Here is a 23,512-nt window from a genome sequence, read left to right as displayed (position 1 = left end):
CACGTACTAAAAAAAAAAAGAATTTATATTCTTTTAAAGGGTATTATAAAATTTATCAACAGTCAGAAAAATAAGCAAATCGATTTTTGTTTTAGCTAAATATTCTCGATTGACGTATTAAATTAAATATCAGGATTCAAAATATATTTTAAATAAAATTGATGCTTACGATAGATTTCTGCGGATGTACGAACTTATGAAGCATGTATGTGTGCGTGTGTATAAAAAAAAGTGACGTTTACTTAATTCAAGTAATTTAATTTTCTGCATCTATAAAGTTCTATTAAGGGTGACAAGCGAGCTTTTCGCAGAACGAGAAGATTCCTCAAGATAAAAGATGCGCTTCTCTCGTTATTTTCTGCGCGGACGTAATTGTGCGGCTATTCGATCCCGGCATCAAATTAATCCGTGCATTATCGGATAGCCATAGCGAGAGTGCAACATCATACTGCGACGTGCGAAGTTATCGATCGTAATTACCAGATTTTCTATTCGATACGTTGCATCGACCACTATATTACTGCGTTTGTATCATCGACGGATATTATTCGCGCCCTTTACGACTTATATTGCTTTTTCTCGCCTAGTCACAGCGAACGTAACTTACACAAGCCGTCGTTAAATCCGCCGTCACGGCGCCGTAAATATGTTCCATCGAAGATATTGCACTACAAGACGTGTATACATAGCGAAGGAAAAAGAGAGAGAGATTGGAGGTGGTGGTGAGGCAGGGGGGGGGGATGCAAGGAGTGAGAACAAAATTATTTCGCGGGCGTAATGGCGCGGATGTATCCAATAAAACAAGGAAGAAGTAGCGGGCGATCGATCGCGAGGAAACAGAGGCGCACAAAATTTTCTCCTCAGCATGCCAAACCCCGTAAATTTCTGAAGCTATTAAGTTTATCGGCCCGGGTAAGAAGCTCCTAACTTTTATAAATGGTCGTCTTGCCTCCGGTGCAATTTACGAAAAAAAACCTCGTTCCTCATTTCACTTAATTCTGCCACAGCGCGGACGAGCGGAAGCGGTGCGGTACGTCAGGACGGGTAAATCGATATACCGTTGTAATAGAAAACGATTGATTCGTCCACCACGATTGATCGTCTCTAAGACGCCGCGCCGTCCTCTCGCTCCGCCGAAAGATATTAAAATCTCAGTAATAATGGAACCCTGTGTTCCAAACCCCATTAATCGCCATTTAAATATTGTCATTGCGAATAATTTATGAACAAGTGGACGCAATAAATTGCCACGCGAAAATCGTTACGTTACGTCCGATACGTGTCATTCTTTTAAAATGATGACGTCAAATGTTGCGATGCGCCGAATACGATGTTTAAGCGTTTAAAATTATCTCCGCGCAAAGTATAATACAGTATTTCAGATCGATTCGTTTAATTAATACACAAGTACAATCGTATCTAATTTATATCAATCAGTTGATACGCCAATGAACCAGTTTTTGCGCTCCGTTCCAATGGAAAATAAATAGCAGTTATTCACAAATGGACGCACGTTACGCAATGGACGAGAACGGATAGGACAGGGCGCACTTTAATGTCATATCACATGGGAAAAAATCTTTTTCTGCAGCTGTGCACAGCCGGGGCTGCTAAATAATTTCACTGAGTCACGGACGCAACGTCACCGGCAATTTCGTCCGTCAAACTCGGACTGGCTGAGACAGCGGGGGTGCGGGTTTTCCGAACTTTTTTACTCTTTCGCGCTCCATTACCAATTCCTCTGGGTCTCTTACTGTCCTTCGTCTTGCGGGAAGAGGTGTTTTTGGACTTGGCAACCGTCGGCGCGGGCGTCGGCAATCTTGCGAATCGCACGGCGATGCGATTCGCGCGATCCAGCTCGTCGCCAGTGGGAAGAAAGTAGTGACCGCGGTATCGTCGCAGAATGCCGTACTCCACGCCTCGCTTCAAAGCCGTCTTCACCTGATTTATCGCGAAAAGTGATCTCCAATAAGCTTAGGCTCATTGTCAGAGTTGGAACAGTTACTTTCTAAAAGTAACGAGTTACCGTTATCGTTACTTTTTTTTCTAAAAAGCAATTTGTTATTTGTTACTAATTTTAGAAAATAACGCATTATCATCAGAGATATAAATAACACGTCACAAATAACATGTTACTTTCCTCTTTTTTATAATAACGATTTGGTAATGACGTTACAATTTTTTATTTAAAAAAGTAATTAATTAGGTGACTCGTTACGTAACGAGTAAAGTTACAAGTTAACATTTTTCAAAGAGTAATGCACAATGATAACGAGTGGATGTCAGAAATGACTATTCCACTCTCTGGCCATACTATAACGATTATGGGAAATTATAATGTCGTTATTAAATTAATATTATGAAAATATAACGGTAACTCGTTCCTTCCTTTCAGGGCTGAGAAAAAGGTCTATGAAATACAAAATGCAAAATAATGTCAATTAATATTTAAATTGCAAAATACAAAAAATGATAATTTTGTTATTTAAATATTAATTAACAATATTTCGTATTTTAAACACTTTTTACCCACCTTATTTTTACCATCCTTATGCATGTATTCTGTAACTCATTACAATAGCATCGATATCATTATAATTTTTTTTACCATGTAACCAAACAAAGTGTCTTCATGTAAGCAAATTATGAATTTAAAATTATAAATTCTTCTAAAATAATTTTATATTTGTGCACTGAGAAAAAAAATATGTTAAAAAACTAAAATATTTAGTTCGATACGATCAACTAAATATTGAATCGATTCAACAATTATTTAATTACACAAAAAAATATAATTCATTCAAATCAACCATTCCAATTTTTTAACCAAAAATTAATTGCAATAAAGAGCAACTCAATATTTAATTGCACATATCGGACTAAATATATTTTACTTTGTTAACAAATTTTTTTTCTCAATGTGTTATATATAAAATAATAAATTGTTGATTAGAGACTAATTTTTCGCGTAATACGTTTGCAAGAACGGTTATAACGATAACGATACCATCGTTACAGAATCCCTGTTACGTAGAAAGCACAGACTAGAAAACATTGTAAAATTTTGCTACAATGTTTCAGTAATATCGCAGCAACAATAAAAAGTTCGTTTCACAAATATTGATACGTAATGTTGTAGCAATGTTAATACAATATTATACATGTTGCTACAATGTTGCTGAAACATTGTACCAATATTTTGCAGTGTTTTTGCTAGTCTATACTGTACGGGACTAGTTACTTTTTTCATTACTTTTTCCACGAGTTACGTCCAAATGTCAGTGTGGTTATTTGACCAGTTCAATACGAAATCTAGAGTGGTTTGGTTAATTGCAACATCCATATACACGTACTGTACGTTTATAAAGTATAACGATAAAGTCGTTATTGTTACAATAAAAATGTAACAACGTTTTTTATTACAGATAGAAAAAAAAAGTAACGATTGTTACCGGAAGAAAGTAACAGCATTACGAGTAACGCGTTACTCTACAACTCTACTTAGGTTTAAAATGGAACAAGTGCGAAAGGGCAGTGTGAAAGGTCAGTTATCGAGAGCGCGATCGCCGAAGTCTGACGCGATTGCGCAGGCCTCGAATTCTCCATTTGAAAACGGGAGCTGCCGCGACAAATTTTTGAGTTTCTTCGATTAAAATATCGTTATTCGGAACGATTTGCGAAATTGACACGAATTTGCACTCGTACGCCCTTTACATACGCATGCCTGCGACAGTGATTGACACATGAAAATAGAAAAAATGAAAAATAAAAAAAATTGCCGACGTTGATTTCAATCACCGCTATCGTTTTTTGCTTGAAACGACGGCATTGCGTCAATGACGTGATTGTTAAGGTACAACACTCGGCCAATCAAAATCGCGAACATTGCAAGCGTGCATTAATGTAATAACATGTAACGCTACGCATTATACGCGCGCCAAAGATCCGATAATTACAACTGCTGATACGAATATTGAAATTTTAATCGAAAATAAAATTCTAGTTGCGCTCACTTGTCGTTTAATGCGTTGTTCGGGTATACTCGAAGCGTAACTGATATATCCTGCAATCTTTTTGGATGTAGAACCCTTGGTTTCGCTAAGATCCTGTATAGCCGAGACGACTAGGGCAGCGATTTTCATAGGCTTCATCCTTCTCTCCCTTCTCCCGGTTGTTGTCCCCTTTCTCGTCATTTTCGCAATAATCGTTGTAGTGCATGCAAATTACACCCGCAATTTAACGCCAATATTACTGTTATGAAAGTACACGAAACGGTGTTTCCACGACGTGATACCGACACAAAAAATTTTTCTCCGTGATCGCTGTCAAAGAGCCATCGTCGTCGATTATTTCTAGCATTTGTTTTCTAGTATCAAGCTATTTTCACGCGAAATAACTTTTTGAAAAACAGCCTTTAGAGATGGCAGTTTTTAATCTAACTTTTGAATTGTTCGTACCGTCGAATTAACTCTTCTCCGTAAAAAGTAATCTGCTAACAATTTAATAGCAATGCATTTCTCTCTCTCTCTCTCTTCCAAGTCGAGCCATCATGATTGAAAATGGTAGATCTCCATTCGTTGCATGCCATGCTCCTGCATGCTCCATCACGACTGTCTTGGTACTACTCTCTCGGTAGTTTTATCATTGAAGAGATGATGATCAACTAAAAATCTGATACATGTATAAGCAAAACAAATTCCAAAAAAAAATGTTAATTTATTTAAATATACGTATAAATTATTTATATAAAATACAAATTACTTTTCATATTTATTTTTATCAATGTGGATTAAATTTAATCTCATATTTAATATATTGTCTATCTTTTTCTAGTTTTTAAAAATACAAACGGAAGTTAAATTGTTGTTCTAGGTGCAAGTGAACCTGGAACTTTTTGGCACAGACAACAGACACGCAACTCTCATGTCACAATCATTGCAATATTTCTACAAATATCGATCAACGTTAATCCAGATTTAACCTCCTTTGCATTTTTAAAAATTAGAAAAAGGTAGAATATACATTAAATATCAGATTACAATTAATCCATTGTACATTGGTAGAAATCAACGTAAATAGTAATTCGTGTTTCATATAAGTAATTTATACGTATATTAAAATAAATGAACAACTTCTTGGGATTTGTTTTGCTCATGTACGTATCAGAAAATGATCCACGCGGAAAAAAATGTTAAACAGGACAGATTGGAGAAAAAGTGAAACATGAAAAAGCGCCGCAACTAAGAGCGCAGCGTGTTGCGGGGTTTTTGAAAAAAAAATGCGATGTCAGACCGTTGCGTTACCACCGCGCCTACATGCGATGCATAAAACCAGGATATGCGAATTATATATATACATATATATAAATATATTTTTTTAGTATTTTACCCGAGTTTTATCGGCGCGTACTAGGTGCGCTTTTTCGCTCTCCTTGTCTCGTAATCAGTCAACTTTACGATAGGCATTACTTTCTTGGGCGGATGAAAAAAAAAGGCAACCGTTGAATAATACATCGCCACCGGGCGGATGCACTCGCATCGGGTATCAACCCCAGGAGGGTGCAACCACCCTTTTTACAACCCCCGACCGGAGTAGCGCGAATTAGTCATCGCGCAAAGGAAAAAAGGAACGACGACGGCGGCGGCGGAAGGTGCGGGCGCGAGGCGCGGCGGTGTACGCGAGAACATTACTACGGTGATTGATCGTCAGGCCGTTATCAGCCGCGAACGAAAGTACACAGCGCGCAATAAGCTCTGAAAAGTCGGAATCGTTATGCAATCATACGTGACCCGATAAGCCGCGCCGCTAATAACGCGGTGGACGATACGTAGCAGCGTTGTACCGAGAAATTCGCACGCGATCGCGAGAGCCCGTGCGATATCCTCATGCAAGCACCGCATTTGCATAATAAAAAAAAAAAAAAAAAACAAAAAGATTACAATTACTAACGGGGCGCGGCGCACCGGCCATGTCGGCCGCTGCTCGAGAACGTATTTTTAGCTGTAATCGGCCGGTATTAATCTCCGCGAAACCACTTAATTTCACGCCGCGTTGAATCGCGCCAGTTTTTCACTTCGACCGCGCGGTTGGGGCGGTTATAATTTCGAGATTTTTAACCCCACACGCAGCGCGCCGCACTGTTCCTCGTTTTTTTTTTTTTTTTTTTTAATTGACTACACAAAAATCACCGGCGATTTCAGCCTCGCGCGCCATTACGCGCCGTTCTTTTTTCGCTCCGTTTGCTTACAAAAACGTATCGAAATCTGATATATCGCGCAAAAAAAGGGGGGGGGTTGCGTAGCAAAGTTTCAACGATCAAGGCGATTGCACGTGCACGGTGGAACGTATAAAATTAAAACGTTCTTTCGATCAAATTAAAGCAACGTATCTCTCGCGATCGAAATTAATTCCTGTTACAACTGCTTGTTGATTTCACGTGATTGGAAATGAAATACTACGCGTGTCTCGATGTAAGTTGATCCCTTTTCCCGCTCCACTCGCGAACACAGTTGCGTTCCCTCGCACTCGAGAGCGGAATTACGCGAACTAATCCCGAACAACGCAGTCGATTGTCGAATATTGAATAGGTATCGAAAAGGCAGTGCTAAAAAAAACAAAAAAAAAAAGAATGACTGGCAGCACATATACGTGCGTAATATCCCGGCGATTTAAATTTGCGACGGTAATAATCAAACCGATGCTGAACGTTGCGCGACGTCAATAAATTTGCAATGCGCTTAACGACAGCGAGGATGCATCGCGCGGTCCTGAAGCGCGCTGTTTAAAAAGCAATAATATGCGGACATCAGTCAAAACATTTGTAATGCCGCCGACGCATATGCATTCGCAGTTTACACTGTTTGTTACGATCAGTTTGCCGCCGATTGGAAGTTTCATCGCGAACAAACCGCGTAAAATGAAACAACGTTGAACTTATTAAACGAGAAACCGCGTTAACAGAGCTCAACATATCTCGCGATGTGGTATTTCAACGTTCCATTATGCCCTTTCCGTGTACGCGGGCATGGCTATGTGCGTATACCGTGCTCTTTTTTCCCCCCAACTCAAATCTTCATTTGAAATTAAAAATGTCTAACGATAAAGATCGTCGCGCAAAACTTGACGCGCCTCTCTCCCACTTGCCGTCCTTAAACAATGAAATATCAAGTTAAGGTAAACTTTGATACAATTTAGATTACCGAGTGTTATAGGGAGCGTTGGGAGAGAGATATTGTATGACGATTTATGATGCTATTTAATTCGACCGTGTAGACGGCTTCAAAGTTCTCCCGTGGAAACACCTCCGCGATGCAGGGCATCATAAATTAATCGTGGCATATCAAGCATGATCTAGTACATTCCCTGCAGCTTTCTGCGGCACTGCCTTCTCTCCTTTCTTCCGGCTCATGAGCGTCGATTATTATCCGCGCAATTACGTCGGCAACTCGCGGTTAGGAAAATACCGATTCCGAGCTGCTCACGGCACGCGAAGAGAAATTTATTAACAGGCATACGTAATCGCTTATGCACGCGCGTAATAAGGTTTAAGCAACGTGCAGGGCGAATTAAATGTGCTGAACGGCTATCGGCGCCGACAATGCGTTCGGCCGTGCTTTACCGTTTAATATTCTAAGTGGCTGTATAATCAAGTGACGCTATTGCACTCGTAAAATGCAACGACGAGAGCTAATTACGAACGGGCTGCGTTATGCACATAGATTTTAGCACCGGCTTCCATTCGCCGCTTCCGCGAAAATCCGCGAAATACTTTATGTTGCGCCCACTAGGATAATGTAACTAAAGCGTGATGGTATCGAAATGTATTAAAGCTCATCAGGTAAATCTGTCCCACTCGGTCTGCCCGTTGTAAATGCTAAACGCTTATAAGCTTTAAATAAAGAAATATCATGTGGGTACGTCATCTAATAAGAGGAACGTAATGTGACACGCTCTTTTAATCTTTAAATCTCATAAAAATCTCAACATAAGTGACTAAATATTTAATTTATAGAGTAACTCTGGTATTTACGTTGCCGCGCGCGAGGATTTACACCGCCCATAGAAGTCTAAAAAAAAAAATAAATAAAAGGAGCGAAGGTAATTTGCTTGCAACCACTGCGTCTTTAAGCCCATTTTACAATTGCGTAAACGTGTAAGTAGTTGTAAAAGACGATTGTAAAACCGCTATTACCGGTTGTATATGTGTTGTAAAAAATAATTGAATTTTATCTTTCTCGTCGATTGCAGGAACGGACCAATCAAAGAACTCTTACATATCCGTCGTCATCGTTCATAGGAAGTGTCTCTATTTCATTATAAATTAACATTGTACATTCGTTAGTACTATTACATTTATAACCCTGTAATCACACCCACGGAAAAGATTTCTAAATTCAATGATATTACTCTTTTATGTAACATAAAATAAGATTGAAATAGGGACAATCATAATTGTTGGAAGTATTTTATTCGTGAATTCTTGTATCTAGAATAAAATGATCTTGCACTCATCAATTTGCTCAAACAGACTTAAATGGAAATTTGTAGTAAATCTCATAATATTCATGATTTGACAATACATTGGTCTGAGGAAAATTTGATATATTCTTTTTTTTAATAAAATATCATAAAGACTCAAAAGGAAGCTGCTCGCTTTGTAAGTACCAAAACCTCTTTCCATAGTCACTGACTTGCGAAGAACTTGCGCTGTATGCGTAAGCAAAGAAGCTGCTGAGTTTCCATGGATGCATTGATTATAATGCATCGTATGCGAATCTTTCTTACGAGAGAGCGTTTGTTTGCACGGTATCCTATCGTTGAAATCCTGAACTGCGTAGCGGTTAATCATTATTAGTCCTCGTACATTATAACAGCGAGCAATTTTTATTCTAAATGTAACAATATATAAGAATAATATTGAAATTTATACGTGTTACTTTTGTGTCCAAATAATAAATTAATCTTATTTAATTTGTTAGAGAAGAAATTAAAAATTATAGACCTCATTTTAATATCGCTTTATTTTTATATAGCACAAGGTTTCAATAAGATTAAGTCAAGAATATTTTTAGTCTTGTTACTAGAAATGTTTTCTGAGAGGGCACATTTACGCAATTACACAGAAAAAAAATTAATATTAAATAAACAAATCATTGTTTCATATAGCAAGAATATAAAATCTTCTTGGAAGAAAATTTTTCTCTTTAAGCAAATTTTATCTGTTTAAAAAATTCTTCAAAGAAAATCTTATATTCTTACTTATATATGAAATAATAAATTATTAATTTAATACTAATTTTTCTTCTGTGTATGTATAGACCGACTTTAAAAAGTTCGACGATTATTTCGTGATACATAAGTGTAGAGAAATAATAAAGGAAAATACTGAAATACAATTGCTTAAGTCTTGTTTTCTTTGCTCGGATTTTTCCACTCATAGTCGTATATTCCACTCTTTTTGATGTACAAAAATGCAAGAGTTTCCCAAAGTATTTTTCAAATATAAAAAAATAAATATTTCACTTTTTTTAATTTTTTTATAGTAGTGAATGGTATAAAGCTTTTATCATCATAAATTATTTATAAATAGTAAATAATGCTTGATAAATTAAGTTTACGATAAGTGCGCCATATAAACCAGAGTTACCGCACTTATTAATCATGTTTCTGTCTTGTTGCTACCTAATCTTTTCAAAAATAATCGGCAAAATAATCAGTGCAGAGTAAGAGGTTCTTTATTTCAAAATCGATATTCCTTAAACTTGTCAAGATTATATCATTGTATCGACTTTCCTCCAACGTTAATAAGATGTTTATCGTTTTCTAGATAGTTCTGCCAAATCCCCCGTTCCCTCTCTCTCTCTCTCGCTCACTCTATCTCTCTCACTCTTACCCTTCGGTGTCAATATCGACTATGTTGGGAACCACTGATATAAAGTAAAGTAACACGACTACGAAGTTTCGCTGGGAAGGCAGTTGAGATAAAGAAGGTCAATTAATCTTTCGTTCTTCAGACGGTTGCCAACGGGACGAGGATCGAATGTGCGGTCATGCAATTTCTGCGGCTAAAGTAAAAATCAGGATGAAAGAAGCGCGCGCGTGCAAAATAATGAGAAAGCGATGGAGGAGGGAGGAACACGGGGGAAGAAGCAAATTCGTGCCCTAGCTCTTAATTAATTCCGTGCGAAGCGTAACGCTCGGGGTCTTATCCCGTCGGGAGGATCTCTCACTCGCGTCTCCTCGAAAAATCGCGGTGCCCCGAAGAACTTTCAATTATAGTCGCATTCAATTACCGCGCTCTCGTTTCTCCTAGCGTTTGTGGTAATCGCGATTATCACAAAAGCCTCTCGCTGGAGGAAGATACGATCCTTATTGTTCGCTTTGCGCATAAACAGCTTTGAAGAAATGTAATTCCCTCGCAGCGACTCCGGCTGGGTTGCGCCGCGCGTCGCGTCGTTATTACACAACGCGAATACGTTATTCAATTAGTTTGCGTGGCGATAAATCTCGAAATCGACAGAAGTCCGACGTGGGGGCTTGCGTGGAGCTTTATGAGATATAACCGTGCCGGCTCTCTCGGACACATCGCCGTAACCAGCGAATGAATGTAATTTGCGAGCGAAATGATTAATGGCCGTCAGAGCGGCTAGGTAAACTACACTAGCGATGCTCTTCTTCAGCTTCCCCATGAATGGATTACGTACATAAGCGATCGCGATAAGGGGCGGGAGAGGGGAAAGGAGGGGAGGAGATAAGTTTCGAAGCGTGTGTGCGTACGGAAAGTTTCGAGAACCACTGTGTTAAATGGGATCCTCTACGAAGGGTTATGCGTGATATGCGCCCCGCTATTAGATATAGGCCCGCACGTGCGCCGCAGAGTTCGAAATGATCGATCCAGAAACAAGCAGATCGGACGAAAGCCGGCAGACTTGCAGACCGAACACTTTAGCCAGTATGCAGTCTGGAATGGCGGATGGCGCATCGTGGAAATTACCGGCGTTCCGATGCATCATTGCAGGATTGTGCAGTTTCCGCACAGGGCCGTAACCGCCGATCGGACCTTCCCGAATGCAATTGATCCGTAACCAATGGCTGCACTCACGCTAATACCGTAACACTCGTACGTCACTAGCGTCTGTAACTCCGGCATCGATTATATCGATGATAATTCCGACCGGTCCGCGCACGAAATCATCTTCGGTGACTTTAAATTATTCAGGTCGCCCGTATTAGCCCGCGTATTACAAATATATAAGTCAATTGCGGATATTGTACGCGCAATCTACGCGTTATCTCCGCTTCCACGCCATTGAATGCAACACACCACCGCAGAGTTATCGTATCTCCCTAATTATTATTATTATTTTTTTATTGGGATTGTACTCGCAAGTAATTACGGGTCATTGACTCCGATCTGTCATTCGTCTCCGATCTGTCATCAAAAATTTCGATGAAGCGTCGTCAATTCGAAATGCAGATAAGCCACGCGTTGTCAGACAGCTTTACGGCTGGTTTCCTGGGATCTGCAACGCCATCGGACCTCATGAAGAATTCAGTCCGGCTAGCGGATACATTCTGGACGACGTTCGAGCCACGAAACTTGTTGTTGCACTAGCAGTATCTTGCTTGAAATGGGCTCCACGGGGAACGGCGTGCCTCGTTAATACTTTAATTTCGTGTAGCAGCTTTCTGTAATACTGCCACGACCCGACAAACGTAGCCTGACAGCATACGAAGTTTCCACGAGCCAAGGCTTAATTGTTTGCTTACTAAATTGTTGTTAGTTAAAGTGGAAAGTTGCTGATAACTCGACTGCAACAGAGATAGCGAGAAAGAGGGAAGAAGGAAAGACAGCAAGAGGAAGAGGGGAGGTGGAAAATAATATGAGAAATGGCGCAAATAGAAAGAGAGAGAGAGAGAGAAAGGCTGAAAGACCGAAAGGAAGAGGAATCACGCATCACCGGGATTTGTATGCTGTATTAAGCAAGTAGGTTCTATCTCTTAACTGTTTGAAATCTCCATAGACGGAAGTAGCGAGCCAGCGTAAGCTGCGGAAGGCCCTATCAAAATTGCAAGAATCCCACGGCAATTTCATTGGCCCTTAATGTTTATAGGCGCCGAACAGAAGGAAAGTTTATTGATCAGGGTAAGATAGTAATACTTCAGAGCCGCAGCCACCTTTTGGAATAATGTCGGGAGATTGATGAGATGCACGATTGTACCGAGCGGAAGGAAATTCCGGCGACTTCGTTATTGAGCGCCACAAAAGCGCCGAGAAATTGCGTTTGAAATTTGATGGATTGACAATTAAATTTTCCATTATTGGCGGTAAGCCTTTTAAGCTCATCAAACCCAGCGCATTTCGCCGGGGGGAGGGGGGAGTTTATTAAAAATGCGCAATGCACGTATACAAAGCCATAAATAATTCATGCCGTTCGGTAAAAGTGTCAGAAGTATTTTGAAACTTGAAAACGGGCACGAGATCGCATAATTAAAAAAATCTGCGTCGGACAACTTCATTTTTCCGATAGCGGGCAAATTAATGCTGCTACTTGCTTTATAAACTACAAGAAAAACGTTGAATGGGAAACCCTTCTCAAGCCACAAAGCTTCTAAGTTTCATTCGGGAAGAGTTTGCGAAGAATTTTAATCCTCTAAGTGCACAGTGGAAAATAGCAATGGAGCGACAAAGTTCTCTCGAACGTATCGTTAACGCATCCGATACGCGGGACTTTAGATTTAAAACCGGGAAGATATCAGCGAATTCGATTACAAAGTGTGTCTGACAGGGGGGAGGGGGGAGGGGGGACATTACCGGGATTTTGAATCGCGAAGCGGGAACGATGTACAATTTTTTTGCGCACGCAAAATCGGCTATAAAAAGCCGGCGCCCATTATCTTTATGTATATATCCCCGTGGGCTCGCTGCCAGATCAAAGGCACTAAAACTCTTTCAGCGTTAAATCGTAATTCCACGTCCCTTGTCCTGGACCGGCCTTAACCTAACCACGATCAATTTCACCTTTAACCCCAAAACGTCCACTTGAACGCATGCCAGAATAATATGGTTACCGGCGCCCCTTATAACGTTACGTAGGTCACGGTTGAACCGCGCTATGATGAGAATGATAATGAAGGGCTAAGTAATACCGAGGTAGAATACGATATCTTGCGTAATGTGAAGTATAATTGCGCGCTACGGGCAGAATGCGCAGAATGCGAAATGACAGAATGCGAAATGACAGTCCCTTCCACGCCGGTCTCACGACAGTCGCGAATGTTTTGACACACAGGTTTAATCCTGAACAAGACTGCGAATACGTTACACGTCAAATTGCCGTCGAGGAGCGAGTGGAAATGGCAGGGGCGCGAATGACGGCTTGTCTGCCATCATCACCGTGGCTTTGGAATAATCCGGAATCCCGGTCGTTCGAACGGCTTTGCGGAAGGTAATATAAACAAGAGTCTTTGGACGCGTCTGATACCAGCCGCTGATCCAAGCTGCTCTCTTTCACATTGTTGACAGTAACGACGGCAGTTGGCCGAACAATTTCGCGTGGCCGGGCGTTAATGCACCGCCGAATGCATTTGCAAACGTAAGCCAAACTCCGCTCCCCACGGTCCCTCCGATCAAACATCGGAGGGATATGACGGACGTGATCTCTGCGTTTCGCGAATTCTCGAACTACTAGAAGGTACCGACAACGATCGACTCGCGGGGTGCACGACCTCCCCAGTCGCACGGGGAATTCCTCGCAGAGTTGGGACGAATGCGGGCCAGGCACCGTCGATCGGGGAAGTTCGGTCAATGCGCGCGGATATTGTTGACCGCGGTATCGAACACGGAACTGCGAAGTTTATTGTAGATGGAGGGCGCGATGCGCGCCTGTAAAATATGACGATTACGATCGCGACGAAATTGGATCACGCGGCTTTTCCGCCGCGCGCTACGCGAAAAAATATATAATATATATACAAGGTGTCTCCGAATTTTCCATACAATTTTAGCAATACGTTTTAACAAGACAAATGTGATATAAACATAGGTTCTAAATGCGCTTATTTTTTTAAATATTAGAAATTTAACAAAACAGATTGTTCTCACGTATGTGACCGGAGATTTGTAAAAATATCTGGAACCTATGAACTGAAGCATTCAAAAGTTATAAAAATTTTGTAACCCATATTTATTTACTCTTAACTTTATAAAAAAAGTTGATTCAAGTTATTAAAAGAAATGAAAAAAAAGAGTTAGTTTAAAACTTGAAAAAATAAAATTTAGAAAAAATAATTAAATAAATAATTTTGACCTAGTACTGAATAATTCAAGAGATATTAAAAGTTATCTATCTGAAACTGCAGGAAAATAGGGTTATTTTCGTTGCAAAAACCAAATTTTTTTGTTTCCTTTTTTGCAGTTAATTTCAAAGCCAAAATTTAGACGATCAAAATTTTGTCTTTAATTAGAAAAAAAAGAGCAAACCTGAAAAGTCTTCGGTTTTTTATTTCAGTAATTTTTAGTTCAAAAAATGACAGTAAAAATATAAAATTGTAATTACGTCGGTAATCCGGTTGTATTAGTTTGTCTCTTGACGTGACTTGTGTTCGATAAACTTAGTATTTATTGTTTGAAATGATATGACACAAAATAAACAGCAAATAACACTATGAAAGTTATATCGTTCAACGATGTTTACCTCTTCCGTTACTTCTAATCGTATTTACTATTTGACATAATTTAATTCAACATTACATGGATGCGTTAAGCTTATATTGACATGGGCAGATGTCATTTTGAAATGCAAACTTGGATAAAACATTGTTTCTTGCAAATTTCATATTTTCGTTGTAACTTTTTAATAAAGAATTTTAAAACTTTTGTTTATATACTTTTTGCTAAAAAAAAGCACTCGGAATTGTCCATTTTAACGAAATAATTGAACCGAAATTGAAAAAAATAAACAACGGTCAAATAATCAGTAAGGAATACTTGAGCGTTTGCATGAGGTGATTCGCAAAAAACAGCCAGATTTATGGAAAGATAATTTATGGATTTTGTATCATAATAATGCTGATACGCAACTATTTGACCAAAAAAATAAAAATTGATAAATATTAATTTTCCCCGTTCAATTGTAGCAACTTTTCGGCCAAAAACTCAATAAATATCATTCCTCCAAGCACCGTATTTGCTGCAGACTTAGCTCCTTGTGATTTTTTTCGTTTCTAAAACTCAAATTACTGCTTCGTGCAAAGCTCGTTTTATGTCAACAGAGACTATAAAAGAAAATCGCCGTGAGTATCAAACGAAAGATCGACTAGCATGACGCAGCTGTCGTAAACAAACTAATTACACTGCATTGAAATTCAGCATGAAAGTCCAGTACAACTATGCCAGCTTAGCAGCAAAAAGAAATTTCGATTTCGGTTTTAACCGCTCTGTTTAAATAAAAAATTCCAATTACTTTTTTTTAGCAGAAGATAACTTCTTTTTCTCATTTCGTTTTATAAAGCATACCATTTGCACGGAAACTCCAGGGACACCCTGTATACGTGTGGACGCGTGTATGCGTGTGCCAGCCTGAGTCGTAAACACTCGAGAAGATTTTAAATTGCAACAATAGCCTCGTTTTCTTCCTTGCGCACGATTAATGTAGCGAAATCCGAATCCAATCCTACAGGAAATGACTTACGACTTGTGCCGTGCACCGTGAATTTGGTGCAAATATTATAAGGCAAAAAAGTTGCGCGCTCCGTTGCACTTGATACATGTGCAAATATAATACGAATCTGGACGCGCGCAATAAACATGTATCTGTATAAAATATACCATTAAATGAATCAACTGAAAAATATTTATGAGATGCGAATCCTCTCAGCGCATTGAAAGTTATTTTTTAACGGAAAATTTTTAACGCTGTCGCAAAATTACGCGTTATGTAATCGCAATGTTGAAAATATAAAAAATGTGTAAATGTAAAAAAGAGTGGATTTAAAATAAGGATTATAATTAAAGTTTATATTTAAAATAATATAAAATATAAAATTCTCTTCTCATAATTATAGTCCTGTCTGTGCCTTGCCATTAATTATCGCGTATATATATATATATATATATATATACACTCCCGCCGCTCGGTGCATTATGTATTTAGTTTTTAGTCCGAGCGCGCAGTGCAGAGCCGTAGCACATTCGTATTCGTCAATATATTCGCAGCTGCGAAAAACGTGCGCACTGACATGCGTGCATGTGCGTCCGCGATTCCGATGGAAAGCCAGTGAACTGAAATTTCAACGAAAAACCGTATATTTGGAACACGTGTTACACGAGAATTTACAGCCTGCTATCTTCCACAGCGGCGTGTAGCTACTAGTTCAAAGAGCTATCAAAAAATGCACACTGTCAAAAGCAAGCGGGAGATTTCACAAACATTGACGCTTGCAAATATACAGTTAGCAGTTACAAAATCATTGTGGTACTAAGAAATAACTAGTAACTTTTATCAGTAGTAACTTCCACTCTCTCTTTCTCTCCGATACGCCCCTGTCGCTGTACGAGAAAAGTCATGACATTTTCAATTCGAAAAGGAGACGTCGACGAGACCTACATATATAAACCCTATAATCAGATGCATAGCATTCGAAGACACCGATAGAAACGTTGATCAAAAGGAATCTATCTATCCATGGGTATAAAAAAGTTTCTTCATTTGTCGCAAATTCCCGTACCTCTCGATCGAAGTCCGAGCCAAAGAGGATGAAGTTTCGCAGGTCTTGTCGGTAACACGTGTCCGGCAACTCGAACTTCTTTCCGTCCCATAGAAGCGTAACGTCGAAATAGTCGAGGTCACTGATCGAGATCGCACCGACTCATGTCCCGGCCCCTCTATCGAAATTTCGATTTTTTTCCCTCGCCGAGTAATATCCCGGCGCACGACGTCTTCCGTCACCATTCCCGTCGCCATTCAACGCGGAAAAAAGCGGTGCAGGCGAGCATACGCGCGCGTTGATGGAGTATGTCATCTGGGAGTGAACATATCTCCGCGAGGTTTTTGCGTGACAGAAGAAGCGGATGGTAAAGAAAATGCGAAGATTTTCGTCGTGAAGGACTGTACGCGATTCAAGAGGGAAAAACTATAATACATATTTGTCTATTTTCACTTACGTAAATTAACTTTAATCTCTGTTTAACTCTTTATCCTTTTTTATTTCCTAAAACTAAAAAAAAGATAAAAGAGTGAGTTAAGCTGAAATCAAAGTTATAATCTATATTGATTAAAATAAGCATTAATCGATCTTTGCGATTAGAGGAATGCTTCGGCATGCCACTTTGTATTTGGATTATATTTCTTAAACAAGAATTGAAAATAAAACTTTAGAAACATTAAATGTAAACTAGAAAGTATCTTCTTTTAGTCTCTAGTCTATTAGATGATATAGCAGTGTTCATAATATCGGTTCAAGTTTTGCGATAATTAAGTTTCTTGTAAAATAAACAAAAATGAGAGCCTGACAAAATGGACCTCAATATTGATATAATAAACGGTAATGCTGCATCTTTCTTTTTTTTTCCACATGAGTCATCTACGCAAAACATAAGTTAATATACGTGAGAATTCCCAGAAGTTTTTCACTTTGATGTACAAATATTCTTGTCGATTTATATAAATATATTATGTTGTTTCCCAAAAGATGCAAGATGCAACACAATAACATTACATAGATATATAAAAATTAAATAAATCTCATAATGCTGTTCCGTAGAATACTTCTTTCACTATCTAATAGTTTATCTCAGAGTTAAAAATTAACACAATTGTACTGTCATTATCGTTATCTCTTTTTGATAACGTCCTTACATTCTTACGATAATGAATTTAATCATTACTGTTTTTGTTTCTTTTAATTGTTGTTTTTGTTCTAATTCAATAAATTTGCGCATTTCTTTGATGCGCAATGGATATAGTAATCGGCTAAATCAAAGGTTAGATACATGCAATTATGCTTTATTTATTTTCATATTTTATAATATATTTTAAATATTGAAAAATATTTTCTAATTTATATTTTATGCTGGATTCCGATAATTGTGTACTGAGCCAGTACTAAAAGTCTGTACATAACGTAAACTATGGATTTTCCGTACTGGCAATAAACACTAGAATTTACGTTTATTAATGGTATTGCTGCTTAAAAGCAATAAAAGTTTTTGTAAAATTTGTATTTGTGCATTACAATTAAAATTTTTATAAAAATACTAAAAAAGAAAGATATTAATAATTAAAAGAATTATTCAATATAAGTTTAAAAATAACTTGTTATATAGAAAGTAGTTTAGAAAATTGTAATATTGATTTTATATAAAATTTTAATATTGATTATTAAATGATGTAATTTAAAAATAAAATATTTTATAAGTTAGCATTACAAAAAAAAATAACAAAAAGAAACGAATCGTTTTTAAATAACAGTAAAAAACGTGTTACTTTTATAACGTTCCCCGATCTAACTTATTTGTAAGTGCCAGTTTGCGCTGTACCCCAATTTTAGGTTTAAAATGCATTATAAAAAAATAAGAAAGAAAAAAATATAAATGCAATAACTTTAAAACGCTTTTACCAACATGTAAAATGATTTAATAATATCAATAAATTCACTATTGTTTGAAGTATACAATTTAAAAGAAAAAGTTGTAAAATTACAAATTTTATCCTTTTTTCTCGTTTTTCAAAAATTCATTTTTAACAGATTTTATATAGAAAAAAGCAATGAATATATAAACTAACAATTTTTATTTTTTAATTGAACAGATCATGTTTTAATCTTATTATTAAATTTATATGAAATAATACTATGCAATGTTTAGTATCCGTGAAATACGTCCGTGAAATACGGAGATATTGTTTTAAAAGATCTGTGCAAGTATTGACGATTTTCTTCTACTAATTTTGAATTCGAATCCCACCATTTATTTGTCAAATGTTAAAAAATAATCTATCTTTCTAAATTGATACAAACTCTAGTTAAAATGTAAAACAATTTAAAAAATGCGTAAAAAAGAATAAAAAACCGAAATAAAAACTGACAATAATGGATATGGCTGGAAAACAATATAAATAATTGGAATGGAAAATGGAAACAATATTATCATTTTCCTAAAATGAATGAGGACCTATTTTGATAGAGGCGAGATATTGCAGTTCTAACAATTCAACAAATTTACGATAAAAAGAAATGCAGCAAAAGGTTCGGAATGTCATTGAGATCTCCGAAAGAAAACTGCCGGCAGGTGAAAGGACAATTAAGCTCTGCACAAGCGAAGGAGACCGAAAAGGAGAATGATAGAGGTGAAGAGACCGAAGGAAATTAAATCTACCCGCCCCGCTGTCTTCATCCGCCCTCATTACAACGGCAAAGCGTAAAGATCTCACCAAGAGAGAGAGAGAGAGAGAGAGAAGACGTTGTTCCATGGAACAAGCAAACAGGAAATTTGCGGCACTTCCTGTACATAGAGCATCCCTTGATGTATACACGATGTACTTGTAGCCATGCTTACGTTTCCTCAAGACATGTGCAAAGACTGCAAATGTGTTTCCCGTATGACTGCCATCTGATTTATAAATACGAGAATGAAAATTATTTTCGTCAATCAGAGAGAGAGAGAAAGAAAGAGAGAAATAAATGACGCAAACGTTCTTCGCGTATTTGCATTAAATGATTAATTACAGATAAAGCATGCAAAGTTAAAATAGCACGCATCGCGTCTAAAATTTACTCGACACTGCTAAGACGTTCGTGATTAGAGCTGTCAAACTATTCAAGATATGCGATCATTATCAGCGTTGAATGTCGCTTCGCTGATAGAGATAGTAATCTGATTTCAGCCTCGGTACGAGTACTACGGAAAGTGGCTTGACAATTCAGGACACTGTACTCGTGATTAGGTTTATTTGCGGGCTACCACCGAGAGCTACGTCCAACATCCTGAAAATCAATGGCTTCTATACTGCCGACAAGGAGTACATAGGGGACAAGATAGAAACATAGGAACTAGATTATCAAACAGACAAGATTGAAACTGGTCAAACAATAGCTTTAGACACACGATGATCCAATGTAATCAACATAATTGGAAACAATTCTCGAATCCAATAACGCGTTAGTTTTCGGAGAAAACTGACGTTTCGGCGTGATTCCGAATACGTAACGGATTTAACGCTGCAGCTGGATTTGGCCCGCCCCGTGCAGCAGCGTTTAAAACGTTATCGCAAATATGTTTAAAATATATCGGACACGACACTTATTGGGGCGACGGAAATACGTTCACGCGGAGAATTATTGTCTGCAGATTTAGGATTTAATGTATCGCACGCTTTTTCTACATGGCTCCCGGGAATATGCAGTATCGATGCTTATCAAGTGCAATCACGATTTGTTTTATATCCCTTACATCTGTGTGCGTTCGATAAAAAACATTACAATTCATCGAATTTTATATCAAAACTGAAATTCTAAATACGTAATTCCCTTTAAATAACATTTTCCGTTAACCGCGTCGGATCATGAGTGTAATATTGCGATAATATAATGAGAGCGAGCGATGAATTTATTTAAATTGTTACGATATTACGATTTTAATTCCATAAGAGTCTTGCGGAGAAATATCGTTCCACTTTTACAGGTATTTATCTAGGCTAATTGTTCGATTCGATTTTATTTCTTTCGCGAGGTATGTACGTCAACAGACAAGCGGAGTATTCGTTATTCTTTTAACGAAGAATGATACGCGCGCGTTGCGACTGAAACTAGCGACAGTCTCCAATAAAGATTTACTTTCTCTAACGTGTTTAAATGATGGAATACTTTCGCGCGTATATGCAGCAGCATTTTACGAATCCCCATTTTATCCCATTATCAAACGAACGACGTTCAACCGTATGAGAAAAGGACAACCCGTTGGTGCAAGAGGTGATACTAGCACCGCATGAAGAACATCAAGGAACAACCCTTGAGGCACGAAGATAGCTGGTGAATTTTAGTACTCCGCTCGTCGTCAAGGATTTCTTCTTCTTCTTCTTCTCCTTCTTCTTCCTGTTCTCCCTCTTTCTTCGTCTATTTCCAGCCTGCTGATGATACGAAGGTAGAATTTTTAAGTCTTCTGCCTCACAAAGCTGACAACGTCTGTCGAAGGAAGGCGCTTAAGCTCGTAACCATAACCGTCCTCAGTGGTGGTCTTCATTTGGCCAGATAGGTCTTCTCCGTATGGGCGTCCATCCCAAGTGTCTTCGAGCATGAAGCAGAAACGTCTTCCGAGATCAACAGACCGAACACTCGACGTGGATAATTCAGGTTCGCTGGCCGTCTAAACCGTCATCTAATCGAGAGTCGGGAGGATATATAGAATATGAATAGCGAACCGTTACGTGCCGCTATTTGCGTTTCTCCAATAGCGAAGCGGCTGGCAATTTAGAAACGTTTCACGCGAGAAGTTTTTAAATCGCGCATCCCCCTACTTTGGTATTCTAATCTCAACGCTAAATATGTGAATTGCGCGTATTAATCAGGTTGGTTTAAATTGACTATACATCCGATTAAATGATCCAATTAAGACCGGCATGCGTGCGGTCCCGTAAAATAGTAAAACCGGCTGTTCGTCATTTACAGGCAATCTGGCCCTGATCAGCATCCCACTGACGCCATCATTTTATCGATCGATGGAAAATGTAATTGACCGCTCGAGTGCACGGTTGTAAGCGGTCTGTAACGTTGGAAATCGCGTGCCGCGCAGTCGTGTGCCAACGAGTCGGCTTTCGACACAAAAACAGTGCATCACCATACGGAGCAACCGGCTAACGGGGAGGGGGAAAAAAGAAAAAAAAAACACGATGCTGTGTGATGCCAGGCACGATCGCGTGCCGCATGCATTGTTATTCGCTTCTTACATCACGCGATTATTCTTCTGTTACCGCAAAGTCGACCCTTGTGTCAATATCCGATCTACATGTATCGCGTTACCGTGCTCCCTCCCAAATGCATTTTTGCACGCGCACATCTTTGCTCAGACCTGCGCAAACATTAGTTACGAACATTATTATAACGCTTTTTGTACGTCTACAATTCTGGAGATAACAGTTGATGACGGTTTCGTGTAACGTGCAAATTTTTTATATACCTTTTCCAAGTTATTTCTACGTTCGACAGTATATAACAGAGAGAAAATAAAGACCGCGATACTACTGTGCCCTTCCGATCCGTTTATGATGTAGCCATCAATCGATCTGAATTCGAAGCACAAAGGGGCCGTTCTGGGCACCCATTGCACGCAGTTTTGCGAATAATAAATTAACCAAAGCCCGGATTATATCGATAGAGCAGGATTACACCGACGCTCAGCGGGATTATTCAACTTTTATCTCGAATAGAGGAAACAGCGAGACAGACAGAAGCAGAACACCGGGAAAAAGAAGTTTGACTGAACGAGGAAGAACGAGGAGAGGAACAGGCAAGAATGGGAAATGAAGGAGAGCGTATGGCAGAGAGAGAGAAAGAGAAAGCAGCCCCCTTGGCAATTCGCCGATCAGATAAATCCAATCAGCTTACTCATCTACCTACGTGCAGTACGTGGGCGTCTACTAATGATCCTTAAATCCAACCAATCCCAATCGAGGCCTTTTATATCCTGATTGCACAGACTAGACACAAGATGCGCCTCACTTCGGAGAAGAAATCTCATCAGGAGCTCAATTACTCCCCTTACCCTGAATATATCCAAGCAACAGTTACAAATCCATTGGCAATCGTCTCGCACATAAAATAGAAGAGAAACAGTATTTTCACCGACACTTTTTTTTCACATCTCTTCGACATTGATTATAACATCGCACGTAGGCTATCAGCACGTAGGCTATCAGCGTAATCTGGGGCTCATGTAAAATTCCATTTGCAATAAAACGACGCGCGCGAAAGTGTAACGTGTATCACTAATTCAATTCAGGCGTATTACATTTTTGTATTCCACACCTCTTTCTATTGGCATTTATATTAACAACACGTCAAAAAAAAAGGAGATCGTTGAATACGAAATCGAGCGTGTAATTTCACTTCCACCTATCGTTGATCGTTATTTCTATTAATCACGCCGTGAGTAAACGCGGGAAAATCTGTTACGTTTTCACACGAAAGTGATTTGTTTGAAGTTAAAGTGATTTGGCAGAAGGACATTGATGATATCAGTCGTTATTCAATTTAAAACCGCATGAGTGCAAATGTGCGCGTCGGACCCGTTCGACGTGCACATGATTTTTCATTTAAATTTCATTGTCATCCAGCACGCGGTGCAAGTGAAATTTAGAACACGGCATACGGTACAGCCAATGGTATATAAAAACGCGAACGCGAACTAAAGTAAATGAACATTTATCCACTGTTGAAACATTTATACTACGGCGACTCATGTCCTAGTTAGGCAGATCGTTTAACTTAAACATTTGCCGTAGCGAAACTATGCAACTCA

The 23,512-nt window shown here is 38.7% G+C and overlaps 2 protein-coding genes across 7 annotated transcripts in view; both read right to left on the bottom strand.

Moving 5' to 3' along the window:
* Positions 1-23,512, bottom strand: part of LOC105198139 (TWiK family of potassium channels protein 9) — a 428,118-nt gene that overhangs the window by 334,105 nt on the left and 70,501 nt on the right. The window lies entirely within an intron of this gene.
* On the bottom strand, positions 1,377-4,766 carry LOC105198138. The gene is made up of 2 exons (XM_011164786.2): positions 4,014-4,766; positions 1,377-1,941 (listed from the first exon to the last, which is right to left on the bottom strand). The coding sequence occupies exons 1-2, from the start codon at positions 4,191-4,193 to the stop codon at positions 1,621-1,623; spliced, it is 501 nt and encodes a 166-aa protein (XP_011163088.2). The 5' UTR covers positions 4,194-4,766; the 3' UTR covers positions 1,377-1,620.

Source organism: Solenopsis invicta, chromosome 8 (genome assembly GCF_016802725.1).
Source record: "Solenopsis invicta isolate M01_SB chromosome 8, UNIL_Sinv_3.0, whole genome shotgun sequence".
Taxonomy (NCBI): domain Eukaryota; kingdom Metazoa; phylum Arthropoda; class Insecta; order Hymenoptera; family Formicidae; genus Solenopsis; species Solenopsis invicta.
Note: the sequence above shows the minus strand (reverse complement) of the source record. Positions and strands in the feature narration are given on the sequence as shown.